Source organism: Dendrobates tinctorius, unplaced genomic scaffold (assembly GCF_039654945.1).
Source record: "Dendrobates tinctorius isolate UK_male_01 unplaced genomic scaffold, ASM3965494v1 ptg000224l, whole genome shotgun sequence".
Classification (NCBI taxonomy): Eukaryota; Metazoa; Chordata; class Amphibia; order Anura; family Dendrobatidae; genus Dendrobates; species Dendrobates tinctorius.
Window position 1 is genome coordinate 12,821,940 of NW_027361891.1, and position 21,802 is coordinate 12,843,741.

Genomic DNA, 21,802 nt, shown 5'->3' on the forward strand with positions numbered 1-21,802 from the left:
CCTTGAAAAAAAGTCTTTACATGGGAACGAGAAGCCAGATTTTGTTGATAAAACTGATAGTATTTTGAAGGGGCAAGTTTCTGCTCTAAGTGATAGACCCGAGTCAAGCCCCGCTTGTAGAAAACCAAGGATGGAAGGAAGGGAAAATGACATAGGGACCCAATTGTTGTCCTCACACCACCGGAAGAAGGCCTTTCAATATCTGTTATAAATACGCGAAAATGCTGGTTTTCTCTCCCTAATCATGGTCTGAATGACCGGATGGGGAAAAACCAGCCTCCCTCAGGACTGTGGCCTCAAAAGCCATGCCGTTAAACTCAAAGACTGAACTCTGGTGGAAGATGGGGCCCTGCGAGAGAATATCTGGAAGGTCTGGAAGCCTCCAGGGAGCGTCCATGAGTATGTTCACCAGCTCCACCTACCAGACCCATCTTGGCCAGTCTGGAGATATCAGGATTACGGGAATCCCTTCTGCCTTTATCTTTTTCACCACTCTCGGAATCAAGGGAAGAGGCGGAAAAAGATAAGGCAGTTGGAATTGGGGCTAGAGCATCGCAACCGATGGCTAGCGGATCCCGGGACCTGGCTACGTACTGAGGAACCTTGTGGTTCATCCAAGATGCCATGAGGCAGACATCTGGTGTGCGCCATTTCTTGGATATCTGGTTGAAAACGGCGGAGCCGAGAGACCACTCGCCCGATGCGAGACCCTAATGGCTCTGAAATTCGGTTGCCCAATTTTCCACCCCAGGAATATGCATGGCTGATATGGTGGGAACGTGGCATTCAGCCCATCGCAGAATCCTTGCTAACTCAACCTTAATCTGTTTGCTGCAAGTCCCGCCTTGATGGTTTATGTAAGCCACGGCGGTGGCGTTGTCTGACTGTATGCGAACCGACTGGCCTGCAAGAAGGAGCCGCCAGCGGCGAAGGGCAAAGAAAACTGCCCTGATCTCCAGGAGATTTATAGGGAGAGTGGCTTCTTGGGTGTTCCAGCGACCCTGCTCTGTGTGATGTAGAAATACCACTCCCCAACCGAAGAGACTGGCGTCGGTAGTTATGACCTGCCACCGGAGGGGAAAGGACTGATGTTGATAGCGTCCACAAGGTCAGGGACTGCTCACCTTGAGAGGCAGAAGCACGGGTCGGTCAAGGGCGACGGTCCTCTTGTCCCAAGCTAACAAGAGGGCCAGCTGAAGAGGACGGATATGGTACTGGACAAAAGGCATGGCTTCCATGGCAGCAATCATCTTCCCCAGAACTCTCATGCAGGACCGCAGGGGAAGAGCAGCTGGTCGCTTTAGAGTGCGGATCCCCTGGCAGAGGGATAAAAAACTTCCCTTTGGAAGGAAGACCTGGGCTTGGGCCTTGTCGAACCTCATATCCAGAAACATCGGGTGCTGAGCTGGGGTCAAGGAGGACTTCTCTCTGTTGACAGTTCAGCCAAGACGGACCAGAGTGATCTGAAGTCTCTGGTCACATTGTCGACGGAACAGCCCCTTGATCAGTAGATCGTCCAAGTAAAGAATTATGAGAATCCCCCTGGAGCAAAGGATGGCCATGACTGCTGCCATGATTTTCGTGAATACTCTGGGAGCAGAGGCCAGGCCGAAGAAAAGAGCCATGAACTGATATTGGTCCTCCTGGATCGCAAACCATTGGAATCTCTGATGCTGAACACAAACATGAATGTGAAGATAAGCAACTTGAATGTCTACTGAACAAAGAAATTCTCCCAATTCCATGGAGGCAATTATCAGACATAGGCACTCCAAGAAATGACGGATCTGAACGTGACGGTTCAACCGCTCGAGATCCAAAATCGGATGGAGCAATCTGTCTTCGGGACTACGATAAGAACCCTGAAAGCAGTTTATTCCAGGGAACGGGTATGATTACTCCTGTACGTAGCATGGAAGAGATGGCCTGAAGGACCCCTGGAGCCCGAGACAGAGGTCTTGGCGGGCAAGACAGAAAGGAACGTCTTCCTGGGGAAGGGGCTTAAGAAAAGTCGATTTTGTAACCGGACGTGACTCTCTCTCTGACCCAGGAATCGATGACCACAGACAACCATGCTTCCCGGAAGAGAAGGCAGCCTCCCACCCTGGAGAGATTTCCAGGTGGGGGGTGACCAATCACACCGAGGAGAATCTGTTGGTGCAGGACCCTGAAAACTTGAAGAAGTGACCCTTTGGTCGCCAGTGAGGGGCAGGTTTGAAAGACTGTTTCTTCCTTTCCCCTTGGGTGAAAGAGCGGTCCTGCTGGGCGTAAGTTCCTGAAGCAGAAAATGGCTGAAAGGAATGAAATTGAAGAGACCTCTTCTTATTAAAAAGATGTTTAGGCCTGGACTGCAGAAACGAGGTGCTTTTTCCGCCGGTAGCATCAGAAACTATTTGATCAACTTTGGACCCAAAAAAATCGACAGCCTCGGAAGGCAAGGCTAGTGAGGGACTTTGACGGTGGATATGCATCCCACGCTTTCAACCAGAGAATGCGGCGTATAGCAACGATATTGCTGGTAGCCCTGGCGGAACAACTGGCCGCATCCAAGGAAGTGGTCAAGAGATATTTGCTGTCATGGGCATTCTGCCATCTCATCTGGAGGAGCTGCCGCTAGAATACACCGACGAAGCATTCTTGCCCAAGCAGACATGGACTTTGCCGCCCAGGTGGAGGCAAAAATGGGACAGAGGGAGGCGCAAGCAGCGTTAAAAAAAAGCAGACTTAGCTAAGGATTCTGCCTATCCGTAGAATTCTTAAGTGATGCACCATCCTGTAGCAACAAGACAGTCTTGAAAGACAGGCAAGAAACCAGTGGATCCACATTAGGGGATTCTGTCCATCTACCAACAAGGTCTGGTCTTAAGGGTTAGTGAATATCTAGCTGCTTCCTCCCTGGGAAGCATTTTTCAGGGTGTTCCCAATGTTTGGACATAATCGTTTCAAACTCCCTGCGATTAGGAAAATTTCAGGAGGGACGTTTTACCCGTCTGAAGGAAACTAAGTGCTCCTGAGCAGGTGTCTCGTCCTCCTTTAGGTTCAGAGCTTGAATAATTGCCAGGATAACGCTATTGACCATATCCTGCATCAGACTCAGACTGGGAATCCACATCTGACCAAAAAGCGACCTCTGAGGAGGGGACATGGGATGAAGAATGCATCCAGGAGGATGCAGAGGGACCCGGACAATGGGAGGAAGAACTGGAAAGAGCCTGCTTTGCTTTGTACCTGATTTGTCACTGTTAAGGTTGGGTCAGCTGTGTGCAAATCACTGTGAGACGTTCAGAGCACTGGTGGCGGCAGACAAATGCGAAGGTCGCTCCAGGACCTGGATCAGGGACTATGAGACTTGTCAGGTCAGAGACAGACTGTGACATGGCAACAGCCCACTCTGAAGGGAGGAGAGTGCTCTCATCCTGGGCGCTAGAGGGCTCCTGTGGGGCAGACATGGTGGAGGGGCTGCAGGACAGGCAGAAAGGGGAGGACTGGCCTGAAGACCACTTTCTTTTGCAAAGGGCACAAGCTTAGTGAATCACAGTGCGTTTAGAGGAGCAAGAAGCCGCCTCTCTAGGGTTGAGCATAAGTTGAGCCTTGGGGATACTGCTGTGGAGAAGCCAAGATAAAAAGAACAGAGCCTACCCGATGCCAAAGACGTCCAGCAGAAAGTACTATGGAAGCTGTGTCCCCTTTTGCGCAGAGCGTCCACAGATCTGCAGAGAGCGCAGGATATAGCCGTGTCCCCCCCCCCCATGTGAAGAGCGTCAGCAGGTCTGTAGAGCGCGCAGGATATGGCCGCTATGAGGAGGTTGATGCAGCCTCGGCTGTAATCTGCCGGCTGGCAAAAGAGAAAGTTAGCATCCTAGTGGCTGACACGTCGGGGGAGTGAACAGCCAGGACAATATGCCGGCCAGTGAAAAACTCATTTATATAGCGCCATTAACTCCACAGTGCTTTACAGACATTATCGCCAGTGCTGCAAGGCTGCAGTGCTAACCACTGAGCCACCATGCCACCCATTTACTATGGGAAAGAAATGTTAAGACAAAGCATTTCGAAAAATAATGTACTCATTGGTAAAGTAGCCATGGTCCAGTCATAAACCAGGAATTAGAATATTAACATGAAAGGTTGGTCTAGAGATCTGGTCTCCAAATTGAGGGCAGCCAAGCTGATGTGACCCATTTTCATATTTCTTCCCCTCAGGAAACAGAACAGACAGCAAAGTTTAGACATTTCTGTAAGTTTCTCCCTTTTATTTTGTAACTGTTTTGCCCATCTGTATGTCACTTTATTTCCATATTTTTATATCCTTGTATTGTAAGCACTGTACCTTTCTATTAAAGCTTAAAACTAATACGTTTGAACCTTGTATACTCTGAAAGAACCCATAACCTTAAGGTACTGTCACACTTAGCGATGTACCAGCGATCCCGACCAGCGATATGACGCGGTCAGGATCGCTGGTACATCGCTAAGTGGTCGCTAGTGAGCTGCCACACAGGCAGATCTCACCAGCGACATCGCTGGGGACGGGGATCGCTACTTACCTGTCACACCAGGCGATCCTGCGTCCTCCCGCCCGGCTCCACGCGTCGCTCGTCCTCACAGCAGGAAGCGCCACAGGAAGTGGCCGACGAGAAACAGTCCTGAACGTTCTCGCGCGATCAGCGATAACCAGCGGGGGAGCCGGTCGGAGGTAAGTATCAGACACAGAGATATCGCTAGCAATATCGCTATAACGTCACAAGTTATAGCGATATTGCTAGCGATATCTCTTAGTGTGACATGCCCTTTAGAGTGTGTGGTCCTGGTGACTGCCAGACAGCAGTAGTAGTATTTCCAGGACTCATTGACCATATGTTCGGTGAGTGGTGGCAGCGAGTGTGAAGCAAGGTGCGTGGTCTGTGTCAGGGTGTGATTTATGCTCCTGTTGCAGCATAAGACAGAAGTTGAATGCTGGAAAGAGTGAGGGGAGATAAATTAGTGATCAGCGAGTAAACTCCTTACTCGGGCTTTTCAGAGCATGCTCGGGTGGCCTCCGAGTATTTTGCTGTACTCGGAGATGTAGTTTTCATCACCTCAGCTGCATGATTTGCGGCTGCTGAACAGCTTGAATACATGTGAGGAATGCCTGTTTGTTAGGGAATCCCCACCTGAATTCTGCCTGTCTGGCAGCCGTAAATCATGCAGCTACGGCTCCGAGCACTACAAAATACTCAGATCACCCAAGCATGCTCTGGAAAACCCGAGAAACGAGTATACGTGCTCATCACTAAAATTAACCCTTGCAGGCGCAACCCCAAGTCACGTATTGAGAAGCGGGTACGTGACCATCTCCCTCCGATTCGCTGACACGCCAGGTGTGTGGACAGGCAGGAGGGAGAAGCTCCATAATAGCAGAAAAAACGAGCCAAAAGAGCGCAGACTGTGGGGGGCGTGGCCAGACTCAGAAGAGGAGGAAGACACCTCCTACTGGATAAAAATAGTGCGTGATTTAAACAAGCGAAGAGGACTGGCTAAAGGAAACAGTGAAGGGATGCAGCCAACAAAGGGTGGGAGAGGACCGCAAGTACTGAGCCCGGCCATGGAAAAATGGCTGCGGCTACCTGCTGTTCCCTACCACTAACACCACACTGTCCCATTGTGATGAAGGGACAATGTTCCCCGAGATGCGGAGGGAGACATAGCTGCGTTGAGTCCCAGTCCCTTTGTAGCAATGAGGATCACATCAGTAGCCCCCGGGTGGGTGAGGGTTGCAGGAATCAGGGACCCTCCTTCCCGCACCGTCTCCCCTTACAAGAGGGAGGGAGGCCACCGCTGGTGACCATTGTCTTCCTCCCTGCCTTCTCAGAGAAGAGGGCTGGGCTGGGGGAGAAGGCAAAGGACCAGCCACCTGGAACCACCCTGAAACACCCGTAAAGGTCACGGAATTAGGTCCTGCCTGCAGGTCCAAGAGTGGGCGATGTGAGTGACACCACACTGCACTCTTGGGTCGCATAGGTACGGGAAAAAAGGGTGAGAAATTGCACCCTGTTACCCAAAGAAAAAAGGAACCTGAAAGACAAAGGGAAAAGGTTAACACACAGGGAACCTGAAAAGGAAAATGCAGATCTGGGAGCAGATCTAGGTCTGTCTCCTACAGACACTAAGATAAAACTGGGGTACTTTGTGCCTGTCGGTGGATGTATACTGCAGAGGCGGAGCCATTTTTCCTTTTTTGCCTAGTGTCAGCCTCCTAGTGACAGCAGGATACACCCATGGTTACCTGTGTCCCCCTATGAAGCGATAAAGAAAATTCAACAGCTACAAGTTTCTGAATATGGCACCTCAAACCAGTATGTTTGTTTTTTTGCTTGTTTTGGATTTTTTTTCCATCACTTAAATGTAAAAAGAGTGAAGAAAAAAAAACCTATACATTTGGCATCCCTAAACATACTAATCAGGGAAATAAGGTTACCAAATAATTTTTACTGCACAATGAAAGCTGTAAAAACAAATCCCCAAAAACAATGTCAGAATTGCAGGGGTTTTTTTTTTGCAATTTATCTACACTTAAAATTCTTTCCAGTGCACTACATGGTAAAAAACAATGGTGCCATTCAAAAGTACAGCTAATTCTGCAAAAAAAAGAAGCCCTCAAACATTTAAGTGGACAGAGAAAAAAATGGGGGGGAAAAAGTGTAAAGACAAAACTTGGCGGCAGCAGGAATGGGTTAAAGTGTGTTTTTGTGTAAAATAAGATTGCAGGTCCACAAACATTACATAAATTACTTCTTACAGCAGCAATCTGTAAATCCATAATGGCTCATGGATTTAACAAATCAGACAAGATCTGAAATGTTTTGAAAGTTTCTAATTGCAAATATGTGCAGAAAATGGCGCTGCTGCTGATCAATGAAATGGCAATGAGTGCACGTGAGCGGGTGAGTTCAGTCTCATACACTAACCCCACACCCCAGCCAATCTCAGAAACACTCGCTGTATATGCGGAGCTCACTTGCTCTTGCAGTTTCCTCAGGAACACCCGATTGGCATTTAGAAACTTCTCCGTTGCTTGCAGCTGCTCTGTGAGTCTGGAGATCTTCAGCTCTGCAGTTTGGATTGACTCCTTTTTCTTTTCTTCTTGTTGTAACAGATGTTTTAAGAGAGATTCATCCTTTAATAGCAACATCCTGGAAACATAAAACCAATGGGCCAATCTAAGCAATCTTAACCGCCATTTCTCCAGCATGGTCAGAATCAATGCTACCTAAGTGGTCAGACCACGGCCTCACCAAGAAGGATTCCTACTGACCTGCAACACGTCACCTTATTGTTATTAAATGTCCTGCTGCTAGCCAATGCACGCGCCGTTTATCTGAATATAAGTGCATCCATCTCTGCAAACCCTTCATGGAAGAATGGGCCTGAGAAGCGTGCATAGAAAGTCTACTAGGTGTGAACATATCCTACAGATTGCCCCCTTGGTTCAGTGTGTGTCTATATATATATATATATATATATATATATATATATATATATATATATATATATATATATGTTCAGTGTGTGTCTATATATATATATATATATATATATATATATATATATATATATATATATATTGGTTCAGTGTGTGTCTATATATATATATATCTATCTATCTCCCTCTCCCTCACATTCAAAGTATTAATCCTTCAAATTTTCTCAATACATATGCCCCCAGGTGGGTTCTGTTTGCAGTGCTACTGCCCACACGGTACATAGTTATACCATTAGCCCACTGACACTGGAATGGTGGGGTTCCTGAATGTATGCAGTCAGACATAAGTGGAATACAACCCTACAGAAGACAGGATCAATATAATATGCATGTCATCACAACCATTTCCTACCCACATTACTAATAATGGAAACACACACATATTGGTTACCGGTACATTCTGGGGACTTACCTCTGTTTCATGTTTCTGGACTCTGCCTCCGTCACCTTCTGATCCTTGACAAGTCTTTTATTGCCATCTGCGTCCAGGTCAGAATGTGTTGGAGATGAACTTGCTTTTGACTGTTCAGTTTTCAGGAGTTTCTGCTTTTCTCGACTAAACAAAAAGCAGATAAATCAAATGTTTAATATTTAATGGATCAGCTGGAAGGGACAACACATCTGCACACCACCGATACCTGGCAATCTCTTCTCTGAGCAGACGATATTCTACTTTCTTGTCATCGGGCAAAGCCTCCGGCGTCCTCATTGGGTCATTTTCCTTTTCAGACTTAGAAGGTGCTTTTGGTTTGGTTGCCTAGAAATACACCGGAAACCGTTGCAAACACATAATTTGGTGCTTGGAAGAGATGTTACAACTATTGTTCCATACTGGCAAAGTGGAAGAGCAGAAAGGATGGCGTCTAAGAAATGAACAGAGACATTCTCCAGGATGCTAGACTGGAAAGCATGGATTAAGGGCTAATGTCTTGTCCTCTCCTTTAGCCCCTTTACCCCCAAGGGTGGTTTGCACGTTCATGACCAGGCCAATTTTCACAATTCTGACCACTGTCCCTTTATGAGGTAATAACTCTGGAACGCTTCCATGGATCCCGGTGATTCCGACATTGTTTTCTCATGACTTCATTGTACTTCATGTTAGTGGTAAAATTTCAAATAACTTGCGCTTATTTGTGAAAAAAATCGGAAATTTGGCGAAAATTTCGCAATTTTCCAACTTTGAATTTTTATGCCCTTAAATCACAGAGATATGGCACACAAAAACCTTAATAAATTACATTTTACATACCGTATTTTTCGGACCATAAGACGCACTTTTTTCCCCAAAAATTTTGGGGGAAAGTGGGGGGTGCGTCTTATGGTCGCAATGTTCCTACCTCCGAGGCTGGTGCGGGTGCCGCGGGGCTCTGTAGTGCGGTGGTGGCAGCGGGCTGTGCTCCGGTGCAGGGGCGGCGGCTCCGCCGGCATTTCCTCCAAGCCCAGAGGCCCCCGCACATCCCTTGCTGGCCGCCATGTTGCGGTGGCCTCCGGGAGCATGGACGCCAGAAAGATGGCCGCCGGTTCCGGGGACGGCGCATGCGCAGGTTCACATCTCGTCCCGAGATCTCGGGGGACGAGATTCAAATCTTGGAGGAAATGCCGGCGGAGCCGCCGCCCTTGCATCGGAGCACAGAGAGCCGCCACCCTCACCCCACAGAGCCCTGCTGCCCCAGCACAGCCCACCTGCCCCAGCCCCAGCACAGCACAGCTGCCCCACCACAGCTGCCCCAGCCCCAGCACAGCTGCTACAGCACAGCTGCCCCAGCACAGCCAACTTGCCCCAGCACAGCACAGCCCAGCCCAGCTGCCCCAGTACAGCCCAGCTGCTCCAGCACAGAGCCGCCACCGCACGAGCCTGGACCACTGAATGACCCCTGTGACCACTCCTCCAACTGTGCCGGATCCCTTCCCAGGTAAGCTGAATTCTGACTGTAAGATGGACCCCCATTTGACAGATTGTTTTTTTTCCCTATTTTCCTTCTGAAAATTGGGGTGCGTCTTATGGTCTGGTGCGTCTTATAGTCCGAAAAATACGGTATGTTTACTTTACATCAGCACAATTTTGGAACCAAAATTTTTTTTGGTTGGAAGTTATAAGGGTTAAAAGTTGACCAGTGATTTCTCATTTTTGCAACACCATTTTATTTTTACAGACCACATCACATTTGAAGTCACTTTGAGGGGTCTATATGATAGAAAACAGGGCTGTGGAGTCGGTAAGCCAAACCTGTGACTCCGACTCCTCTATTTCCCTTACACCTACCACGACTCCAACTCCACGACTCTGACTCCCACATATATTGCTTATATTTAAGTGAAAAATGTATTCTAGTACAATGTGAACATCAGACATTAAATCATTTTTATGATACAATAATCAAGATATTTAGATAGAACATTTTATTGGAATACAACTTTAGAACACAAAAAACTAGTAAACTGTAAACATGTAATACACTATGTAATGTCGATTACATACATACATACATATATATATAACACTATGCAATACACTGTAAGTGGCAAAAAACAGTTTTCAACAAAAACATACTAAATAACATTTGTGCAGTCTATGAATTTGTTCTAAGAAATAGAATTGCCTCCATCAGATCCTCCTTCATAGATGACCTCACATCTGACCTAATAATTTTAAGGCTAGAGAACAACCTCTCGACACTAACTTGGGTTGGAGGCAAAGCCGTAACCACATGGGCAACATCTCTAACAATTTCCGGGTATAAAGGAATTGCCTCATGCACAGTCAGTTTTGATGAACGGTTGAATTTTTCTATTTCTTTGAGAACAAGTGAAACATTTTTCTGAAATATGGTCAATCTGCTTGCTATAGGAGACAGAGTGAAATCTTTTTCCTTGCGGCAACGCTTTGCCTGCTCCATGTCATAAAAATACTTGTCAAAGTCAAACTCCTCATCTGATGAGGATGAAGATATGGCAGCAGTAGCACTGTCAGGACCCGAGTCCTCTTGTGCCTGGCAGTCCTCATGTAGGCCACTCATCCTAACTGCTACCTCAGTCAGAGCTTCTTTTCCTTTAGTAAGCTGTTGATCATCAAGCAATATACGATGACTTGGGTCCACATAAACAGCTGCCAGAAAAATTTTATTTCCAATAGCTGTCTCTCTCTCCGTTTCATTGAAGCAGAAATGCCATCTACGATTAAACAGCAAAATAGCAAGTTCTTCCGCTCCCTCATGAAAATGCCAGGAGTTAGATCCTCAGCTTGTAATTTTTTAGTCACAGTAAATGGGTGATTAAGCAATTCCTTCAATTCAGTCACCTGTGTCCATTGACCTTCATTTAGGGTTACCTGAGGGTTCGCCATATCTATAAGAAACGGTTTTAGTTGATCAATTGCCCTTTCCCAGCACTTCTCTTCAAGATTGAATCAATTTTAGGGGTTCTGGCGGCAATAACCAATTTCCTCACTTTTCCAATCAGATTTCCAGCATGTCCCTCTTGCAGACTATCTCTTATTGCCAGCTGCAGCGTGTGCACAAACCAGCGCAGGTGATGAATAGGAAAGTGTTTTGAAGCAGCTTCAACAAGATCATCTATTTCTACAGTATAATTTTGCTGTTCTTCTGTAGTAATATCTGTTTGTTCCTCAGTTACATGAACAGCACTGTGGCCTTCCATCTCAAACATACTGAATCCTAAATGTTCCTCTGGCTGTTGTTCATTACTCTCATTCATCAGTGTAATTGTACTTATGTTTGAAGCATTGTCCGTTACAATAGCAAGAACCTGTTCTTTTTTGAGTTCGTAATCTTGCAGAACATTTTCCACTGAGGCCTGGAGAAACTGGCTGCTGTGATGAGCTTTAGTATCTTTTACTGCCAGCGTCTTGGTAACAATTTTTGTTGTCACAAACATATCGAACATTGATGGCAAAATAGTTCACTCTGACGTGTGCAGGCATCCATTTTAAGAAACATAAAGCGTCTTTTGAGAGTGTTTTTAAGATCTTCCTTTTGGTTAAGGGCGTCTTCAGTCACTAATTTTCTAATACTTTCTCTTTCCAGAGAAACACCAAGTTTGGGGGCCATGTCTCCATTAAGAGCTGTAAAAGCTGGTCGTGCAAATAGTGTTAATGGTACACCGTCCTTCACAAGCAGCTGTATGAGCTGTCTTTTAGACATATCTGCTGTCATTGTTACAGTAACTTTGTCACTTACAAAATATCTTGTTAATGATGTTTGAGACGCTCTTTCCTCCTCCTTTGCCTGGCAGGAAGTGTTAAGGCCCTTTTACATTTAGCGATGCAGCAGCGATCCAACCAGCGATCCGACCCGGTCAGGATCGCTGGTGCATCGCTAAATGATCGCTAGTGAGCTTTCATACAGAAAGATCTCACAGCGATGCAGCAGCGACGCAGCGCACGATACTCACCTTTCACACACAGCGATCCTGCGTCCTCCCGCCCGCCTCCATGCGTCGCTGGACGTCACAGCAGGAAGTCTCAGCAGGAAGCGCCCGACGAGAAATGGAGCTGGACATTCTCGCGCGATCAGCGATGAGCAGCGCGGGAGCCGGTCGGAGGTAAGTATCACACATAGCGATATCACTAGCAATATCGCTATAACGTCACAAAACCAGTGACGTTTTAGCGATATTGCTAGCGATATTGCTTAGTGTAAAACCCCCTTTAGTCTGTGTGCTATCCGGCTTTCATTCTTTTTGGTACAGATAAGATATGGAGACAGATATGGATAAATGGATAGATAGAGCAGATTTCGAATCTGCTTTTGATATTGAAAACATTATCTATGAGCTCAAAAACCTTTCAGGTGATGTGGTTTTTTAAAAATCTGATCGGCTTTTGCAGCTGAAAAACATATCCACAAAAAACGCAGCAAAAACGCTGTGTGTGAGTGTAGCCTTAGATCAGGAATAGAACAGCCATTTATAGGACATTTCATAACTTTCCCAAATTCCTATGAAAAAATATTCAGCACATCCTGCATTGAACTACTGGACCCAATTTATTATATATTTTAGGAGTCGGTCCATTTTATACCGACTCCAACTCCACCAAAATGAGCGCCGACTCCACAGCCCTGATAGAAAATACCCAAAAGTGACACCATTCTAAAAACTGCACCCCTCAAGGTGCTCAAAACCACATTCAAGAAGTTTACTAACCCTTCAGGTGCTTCACAGGAATTTATGAATATGTAAAAAAAAAAAAAAAATGAACATTTAACTTTTTTTTCACAAAAAAAATTACTTCAGGTCCAATTTTTTTAATTTTACCAAGGGTAACAGGAGAAACTGGACTGCAAGAGCTATTGTGCAATTTGTCCTGAGTACACCAATACCTGATATGTGGGGGGAACCGCTGTTTCTGCACATGGCAGAGCTCAGAAGGGAAGGAGCGCCGTTTGACTTTTTCAATGCAAAATTGGCTGGAATTCAGATTGGACGCCATGTCACGTTTGGAGAGCCCCTGATGTGCCTAAACAGTGGAAACCCCCCACAAGTGACCCCATTTTGCAAACTAGACCCCCCCAAGAAACTTATCTAGTTGTGTGGTGAGAACTTTGAACCCCCAATGGCTTCACAGAAGTTTATAATGTACAGCCGTACAATTAAAAAAATCATTTTTTCCACAACTATCTTTTCACCCTCAACTTTTATTTTTCCAAGGGTAACAGGACCCCAAAAGTTATTGTGCAATTTGTCCCGGGTACGCTGATACCCCACATGTGGGGGTAAACCACTATTTGGGCGCATGGCAGAGCTCGGAAGGGAAGCAGCGTCATTTGACTTTTTTGGCTGGAATTGGACGTCAAGCCGCATTTGGAAAGCCCCTGATGTGCCTAAACAGTGGAAACCCCCCACAAATGACACCATTTTGGAAACTAGACCCCCCCAATGAACTTATCTAGATGTGTGGTGAGCACTTTGAACCCCCCAGTGCTTCACCCGCCCGGGTGTGAAAATAAAAAAAAAAACATTTTTTCCACAAACATGATATTTTAGTCCAATTTTTTTTATTTTCCCAAGGGTAACAGGAGAAATAGTGTGTGCCTGTTTATGTATAGTGTGTGTGTAACTGCAAGCTGCGGTTATGTATAGTATGTGCGCGTGACTGGAAGATGTGGTAATGTATTGTGTGCATGTGCAAAAGAGTGGTATTAGGTGTGTAATGGCAAGCTGTGGTAATGTATAGTGTGTGACTACAAGAAGTGGTAGTGTACGTGTGTGAGTGAGCATGTGAGCGAGTGTGTAATGGCAAGCTGTGGTAATGTGGGTGTGTTTCTGCAAGATGTGGTAATGTACAGTGTGTTTTAATATACCCAAGTACATCACCTATTATATATAACTTATTTGTGATAATCTCTTACCTCAGCAGTTCTTCTGGCTTCTTTGATCATTGACTCGAGTCCTCCAAATACTCCAAATCCAGGACTGGCTGGCTCCATGTCAGACTCGCTATCATCAGACGCATTCAGAGTAACTACTACAGATTTGTGCTTTGGAAGCTTTTGAGACAAAACAAAAAAGCAGACATTAGTCATACCGGTAGTGGTTTTCCAGGAGTCCATCATGAAAACACCATCAGGAGGTCATCCTTCATATCCTTGATAGGGAGAGGAACACACAAGAAGTTAAAAGTACCATCCCCTCCATCACCCAGTGATATTCCAAGTACCATACCAGGATAGATGCCACTATTTTGTGGAGTTTCCTTCTATATACGTCACCTTCACACAGCACACAGGAAATTTAAGGGAGGGGATGTCAATATGGAAGCCTGGAAAACCAATTATTGGTAGGGCTAATGCCTACTTTCCAGGACACCCTTCCTGACACCATGATCAAGAGAATACCAGAGAAAGTATTTTGCACTTCCCCTTGTGGCAAACAAATCTAGCTGAAGAGTGCCCCAGCGATGAGTTAAGCAAGGGAATTCCCCCAGTTCAGTATCCATTTTGACTGTTGAACTTCTTTCAGGCTGAGAAAATCCGCCACTGTATTTTGATATCCTTTTAGGTTTATCGCTGTCACTGAAAGGACGGTCTCTTCTGCCAATGAAAATTTTTTCGACCAAAGCATGTAGCAGGGGTGGGGAATCTTTTTTCTGCCCAGGGCCATTTGGATATTTACACCATCCTTCAGGGGGCCGTACAAACTCCACCCACAAAGTACCTCCTGACTCTGGCACTGGTGTCAGGACGTGATCTTTCATTGCATGACCTTCCGTGTCCAGTAGTGAACACTGCGTGTGTGTGTCCACATAGCAAGACGACATTAAATGAGCTGGTGGCAATCAAAATACAACTCCCTAACAAAGCATTGCGGTCCCTGAGAATCTGCCCGGGGGTCGGATAAAAGGTCATCGAGGGCCATGAATGGCCCAGGGGCCTGAGGATCCCCACCACTGACGTAGAGGATGATGTCTCGGATTACCTTCATGCCAGAGGAAGGGAAGGGTACTGTCATGACGTTGTCCGAAAGAATTCCGATATGCTGTTCCTTCAAATTTAACCAACATCTCTACATTTCCCAGACAGCTGAAGATCTCTGAGGTTTGATGATGTGAGATAACCTAGGTCTGGCAAGGGGCCCTGCAGAAAATGGGCCCTCCATCCACTGTTACTTTCGTCCATAGTGACAGTCACAAACCAAGAAAATTTCACATATTCCCCTTTTTCAGGTTGTTCAAAGAGGTCCACCAAATGAACCACTTTTGTTGCTACAATTCTCTTCTTGTCTAATCCATCTTCTCATCTGTTCCAAAGATGTCAGGATTCGCTTCTGTAACTGCCTCGAGTGGAATTGGCTCAACTGAGCGCAAGGTATCGAGGCTGTCATTAATCTCAAGAGCTTCATGCTCTCTCTGATGGAAACTAGCGATCTCTTTTTCAAAGCCCAAACCCTGTCTTCGAGTTTGATTTGTTTTCTCGCTGGCAGAAAGGATGTCTGTTGTTCTGAAACAAAGATTTTTTGCTTCCCCAGGATGAGATCCAATTTTTTTCCAGTTTATAATCCATCCTAAATTCTTTAGAACTAAGATGGTTTATATTAGACTGGCTCTTAGTTGATGAGGAGATTCTGCAATTAAAAATAAATCGTACAAATACTGTACGATTAATATCCCTTTTTCCCCTCAGGAAAGCCATGATGTCTGTCACTAGCTTGGTGAAAATGTGTGGGGTTGAGAAAAGACCAAACAGAAGAGAACAAAATTGGTGATGCTTAATCCCTTTCCCTTCTTGCATTGCATATCTCAGATATCTCTGACTGAGGATGAATAGGCAAATCGTAATAGGCCACTTTTAAGTCTAGTGTACACTCTACCATATCCTTTCTGATTAATGGAGTCGTTGATCTTATTGATATCATATTGATCTTTTAGTATACTACCCACTTGATTAGAGGCTTTTAAATTTATAATCGTATGAAATTCACCCAAGGACTTTTTTTTATTGAAAACAGATCAGAGTAATAGTCAAGAAACCATTCTGAGTCTGGTACAGATATAGCCAATACTGAATTCACCAACTGTTTTTATCAAGTCCTCTAGCAGCCTTTTGAAGAATTGCGGGGACTGGGAAGTCGTGAGGTGGAATTTTCCTTGAGAAATCTGTATAAATTCCTGTATCCTTTGATACTATTTGAAGTATCCACAGATTATGGAATACTTCTGTCCAGGCCTTGTGAAAGGATTGGAGTCCTCCTCCTACTTGCTTGGCGTCATAGTCTCCTTGTATTAGTTCCTCTATCCAAAAGATTCATGGATGTTGCTACAGAGTTTGAAACTATGTTAGGTGTAAAAATTGCTGCTGAGGTTTCGCAGGTTCTCTAGAGTAGCCCATCTGCCTGTCTATCGGATCCCTCAAGCATGATGAATCCTCAAAAGGGATAGATGTTGTTTTGGTTACTTTAGCTATAGGGATTTCTATCTTGGAGATCTCTTCCCACAATTTCATCTTCTCTGGTTCGAATGGCAGATGAGATTTGAAACTCCTTGATACAATCAGTCTTTTCTACGTCTTCCCATTCCTCTTAGATCATGGCCATTATGTGCATATTGACAGGGAATACTTTGCTCCTTCGGGACCTTAAACCCTCCAAACATCTCATCATGTACAGAGGGGGACTGGTGGGTCTCTCAACTATTCACAGCCTGCAGAAGTGTATCAGTGTCTTCCCAGGAGAGAAGGTATGTATTTTTCTCCCTGGTAAACTTGGGATTAAACCTTCACCTTCCTTCTGTTCAGGGTCAGTATAATATGACAATTCCTCCTCCTCCTCTGAACCTGACTCCATCTCCCACACAGTCCTTTTTTTATCCAGGTGCAGTCTGGAAGGAATGAGGGGAAACTAACTCCATAACAGAATTTTGGACCTCTTCTCTTATTATGGCCCTCGTATCTGTCATGAAGGAGGAATGTTATATTATAAGAGGAATGTTACTCCTTTACTGTTTTGGCAATACATTCTGGATATAATTGTTTCCCATGTGTGTCAGGCAATTTTGTGTGCAAGCCCTAACACAAGTGTGAACATTTTCCCTTATCACTCACTTATAACAGGAATTCAGTAGGGGTACCAGAGCGGCCAGTGGTTTGTCCTTCCATAGCTGGCTGTCTAAATGCACTGGTAATTTCAGCTCCCCTCTAGTACTATCTCGCCTGTCTTTTATCCGATTCATCAAAAGGCACTTCCCCTTTAATTAGGACTTGGCGCTTTTTTTCAAATCCCAGAAGAGATGTCCACGCTGGAATGCTTGCCGGGTACTAGAGGTCTGCACGTCATCCCCTCTGTAACTGGAAATGCTCCTGGCACGCCGGTGTCTTTGGCGCACTTTAGCCGCAAACAGAGATGGGCAGTGTGAACCGAGAGCCCCCCTGAGGGGGAAGCGACTCAATTCAGGCGCCTCAGCACTACAGGTTAGGCTTAGGGTCAGCGGGTTGTCAACCTCCGGACACTACTGCATTAGGAAGGAGAGAGATGAGAGGACCCTCCCCGATCCTCCTGCGCCCGTCAGTAAGGAGCTGATGCTCAACTGAAAGGTAAAATCCTTTGCTCCCACGAGCATAACTCCTATGCATTTGTCCCTAATAAAAAGAGTAAAAACACTGACAGGTGGCGGAGGTAGTGGCCTTTTTGCCTTTTGTGTGTTCCTGTCCCCATCAAGGATATGAAAGACGACCTCCTAATGGTGCCGTCAGGAGGGACATCCTGGAAAAGATAAGGTATAAATCACAATGCTGGATGCTACTTGAAGCACTCCTCCCATCAAAGTTTTTATCCTAATAATATATTGCAATCATCCTACTAAATAGCACTGTGTACTTCCAATTGCTCATTTTGCCTTTCTACCCAGTTCTTTCTTCTCTTTTCTCTGCTCTATGTAGAAACAGGGAATCCTTTGTCCCTGCATGACTTATTCCCCTCTTCATCGCCTGATCCAGCTGCTGCCTCCTCCTATCTCCTGCCAGGGACTTTTGCAGTGACTCATACAGGGAAAATTGACCTCCTGTTTCTACACAGAGCTTAGAAGGATTCGGCTAGTCTGTATTTAATCATGTGTCACAGACCTAATGGAAGACAAGAATTAGCTGGGTAAAAGGGCAAAATGAGCAACTGTAAGAACACAGTGCCATATAATATGATGAAAGCAATATACTAAAAGGATAATAACAGGTTTTATTGTAAGATCTCAGTGCAGTGTAAGGATTGTAAAGTAAGAAAGAGCACATCTTAGCTTAAAGGGGTTGTCCACTACTAGACAATTATCTCAGGGCCCCATAGAAAATAAAAACAATGTATACTCACCTCCTGCCGCGGCACTTATTTATATTGGTGCTGCTGTTGCTGGCACGTGCTCTTGCTTTACCATTTCGTCACAGCAGACATCTACTCTAACTCTATTTTGATGAGCAGAAGCCAAGCATTGGCCACTAATTTGGCTCTAGTGGTCATGTTATATCAAGTCATCAGCCCACCAGGGATAGCAATGCCGACATTGGAATGTTGCCGCTGCAGAAGGAGAGTGCATGTTGCTTATTTTCTATGGGGCCCTCAATTAATTAAACAGGGATCATCCAATATTGGACAACCCCTACAAAGCCACAGTCAGACAGCTGCATTTCAGACTCCATATCTGAATCGCAATGCCCAGACTGATCGTGGGTCTCTTGATCTGGACTTACAGCCTCATAGGCATACATAAAGATATGGACTTAGGTTAGGGAACCTGCAGTCAGTCCTGGCGTTGCGATTCAGATACGAACTACTTGAAACAATATAGGGGTGTCCTCTTCACTATTAGCTATGGTCTCCCATGCAGACAAAACAGGATAGTGTTACTGGGGTTGTCTCATCACAGACAACTTTCTTCATATTGGTGCGACTGTGGCAATCAGCTGAATTCTGCAGGTCTTATTTGAAAAGCCATTAAAACAGATTTTGTCAAAAAAGGCTACATCAAGCTAGACGTTTTCACTTCATTCCCCTCTACAGGGAAATATGATACTGCACGAATACTATGCATACATACACTCCATCAATTACCTATAATCTACAGTATGCGGCCCGCAAACTCCCCCGATTATCTATAATCTATAGTATGCGGCCCGCAGACTCCCCCCGATTACCTATAATCTACAGTATGCACGCAGACTCCTTCGATTACCTATAATCTACAGCCTTGACTTCCAAAGTCTAGTATGAAGTATCCACAATTAGGTTTGGGGAGCCATAATCTACACTATGCACGCACACACTCCACCGATTACCTATAATCCACAGTAGGCGGCCCACACACTCCACCGATTAACGATAATATACAGTATGCACGCACACACTACGATTACCTATAATCTATAGTTTATAGTCACGATTGCTTGTGAGACCAAGAGCAGCAACAAGGCGGTTTAACACATTAACAAGCTTTCTTAAGGCAACACTATTATTGCTGTACCCAAACTAACACCCACCCCCCCTCCAAGTACAACAAAATAGCACATAAGCAGATTCTGCAGTGCACACCACCAGAAGAAGGCTGGTAAGTTCATACAGATGAATAAATCAATATTCTGGCCCCGGTGTTATACTAAATCCATTCGATGTATTGTACAGTGATGAACTGAGCACTTGCAGGAGATGCTTTCCTTCTTACTATTCAGACACAGTATACTATTCAAAAACACTGCATTTTCCACTCATTTCAGCCTGAGATATAATATTCAGTTGCTGCCGGTGATCACGGCAAGCGGTGAGATGAGTACCTACCTTTATTACACGCCTGATTGGTCGCAGAACTCTTACTATCTGAGTGGTTGTTTTGCGATGTGCAGAAGGATTTACATTGGTGCAAGTCAGCGTAATCCTTGGTACAGGCATGACGTTGATGTGCAGTGGTGAGGAAGGTAGGCTGTTACTGGTTTGTTCCTACAAAGACATTACCATTAACAAATAAATGTTTAAATAAAGCCATACCACATATGTCGTGGTTCCCTAGTACACAGCAGTCTGACCTCCAATGTTTGTTGTGCGAGATCCGAGAAATGGATGATCTGGCGGGCTACCTATTCTAGCGGTAGGGATGGTAACATGAGGTTACACGGAGCTGTTCTCATTTCTCACGTGGGGTATCAAGAAGATCATTCAGCCCTATATTGTCCAATCCCAGGAGGGAAAATAAAAAGAGAGAGGTCTGCCTCCTATAGACCGGAACTAAAACTGATCAGCTCGGCTGCAGGGGGGTATAGATGGGGTGAGGCGCAAACAGTGGCTACCAGCTATAACCCTAGGTGCTGCAACACCCAATAGCATGCATGGGAAATATTTAAAATGGGTCATATATGGATGGATGGAAAAGGTATAGAGGAGCTAGACAGCTTTTCTGCAAGAGGGGAGTATAGCAGTGATAAGAAAAAGAAACGTCTTTCATTTCAAATTCATTCATTTTCAAGTTGAACACATGAGCCAATACAGATTAGCAATACCTCAGCTTTAGTAGCCCTTTTGTTAGCCAAAGACTTCAGCAGCTCCTCACGTAACAGCATTTCTTCTTCCTCCTCTTCATCTGCAAATGGAGGTTTAGGGGGCTGCTCAGGCTCCTCAGGTGGCAGTGGGGGAAGAGGCAGCGGCACCGCTGAAGGACTCCTAGAAATGACTGGGTCATACATTGAGCCCTCACAACGGGAAGGCTAAAAAAAACAAAAAACAAAAAAAAAAGTGTGTATTTTCACATAATGATATGAGCTTCATCGGAACTTGAATGAGTGCTTTCATGTGTTGTTCACAGCCAGACTTCACTCAGATATCAAAGAAGCTTACCCAAACTTCTGAAGGGAATTGCTCAGTCACACACAATACGGACGGCACACACCCCACTGTATTCCCGGTGAGATAAGATCTTGATGGCGAGGCCCCTAAGCAAGAGACAAATATTTGAATTTTTCACAGAATGGAATAAGCAATAGAGGAATATCATACAGATTTTACATAAATGTCCATGCCCCAGAGCTGCAATATCTTCACCTAGCATAAAGAGCACTTTAAAGGGGTTTCCCTTAAAAGTGGTCCTCAAATGTTGCCCATCATATAAAGCAACAAAAGCAGTTAGAAATCACCCTCCCCAGCACCACTGCTGGCTCTCTGCTCCATGTTTTGGAAATATGAAGTCACTACCACAGCTCACATCACCACTGCAGACAGTCCCTGAACTAAGTGCCTTGTGCCAAATATCTCATCGAATCAGCTGAGCTTAGTGACTGGCTGCAGTGGTGATATGAGCTGTTGATGTGATATCTTCACTGTACCCGTAATACAGACACCACAGCAGAGAGCTGGTGCTGGACCCAAGGAGGGAATGTAAGTGCTCTCTGCTTTTATTGTTTTATATGACTGGCAACATTTTAAAGTGAACCTGTCACCAGGTTTGGCTGATATAAGTTATGACCACTGCCTTTCAGGGCTGATATACAGCATTCTATGATGCTGTATATAAGCCCCCGGTCCAACCTGTAAGAGAAGAAAAAATGTATTATACTCGCCTCCTCTTGGTCTGGCGCCTCCCAGCTTCTTGTGATGCCGCCCTCCTGCTTGTTTCATGGCTCCCCGGCATCGCGCTCCTGCACAGGCGTACTTATCTGCTCTATTGAGAGCAGAGCAAAGGACTGAAGTGCGCAGGCGCTAGGAAAGATTAGAGAGGCCCAGCGTCTGTGCACTGCACAGGAGCATGATGCCGGGGAGCGATGAAGCAGGAGGACGGCATCGCAAGAAGATGGGAGGCCCTGG

The 21,802-nt window shown here is 45.4% G+C and overlaps 1 protein-coding gene across 2 annotated transcripts in view; it reads right to left on the reverse strand.

The window, feature by feature from the left end:
• ZFC3H1 (zinc finger C3H1-type containing) overlaps positions 1–21,802 on the reverse strand; it is a 106,199-nt gene that overhangs the window by 69,324 nt on the left and 15,073 nt on the right. For both annotated transcript variants that reach the window (XM_073555530.1, XM_073555531.1), the window contains exons 7-13: positions 20,840–20,934; positions 20,506–20,709; positions 19,790–19,948; positions 13,891–14,028; positions 8,161–8,279; positions 7,935–8,078; positions 6,998–7,172 (exon numbers count right to left, since the gene is read on the reverse strand). In XM_073555530.1, the coding sequence (XP_073411631.1) occupies positions 6,998–7,172; positions 7,935–8,078; positions 8,161–8,279; positions 13,891–14,028; positions 19,790–19,948; positions 20,506–20,709; positions 20,840–20,934 (1,034 nt within the window). The remainder of the gene's footprint in view (positions 1–6,997; positions 7,173–7,934; positions 8,079–8,160; positions 8,280–13,890; positions 14,029–19,789; positions 19,949–20,505; positions 20,710–20,839; positions 20,935–21,802) is intronic.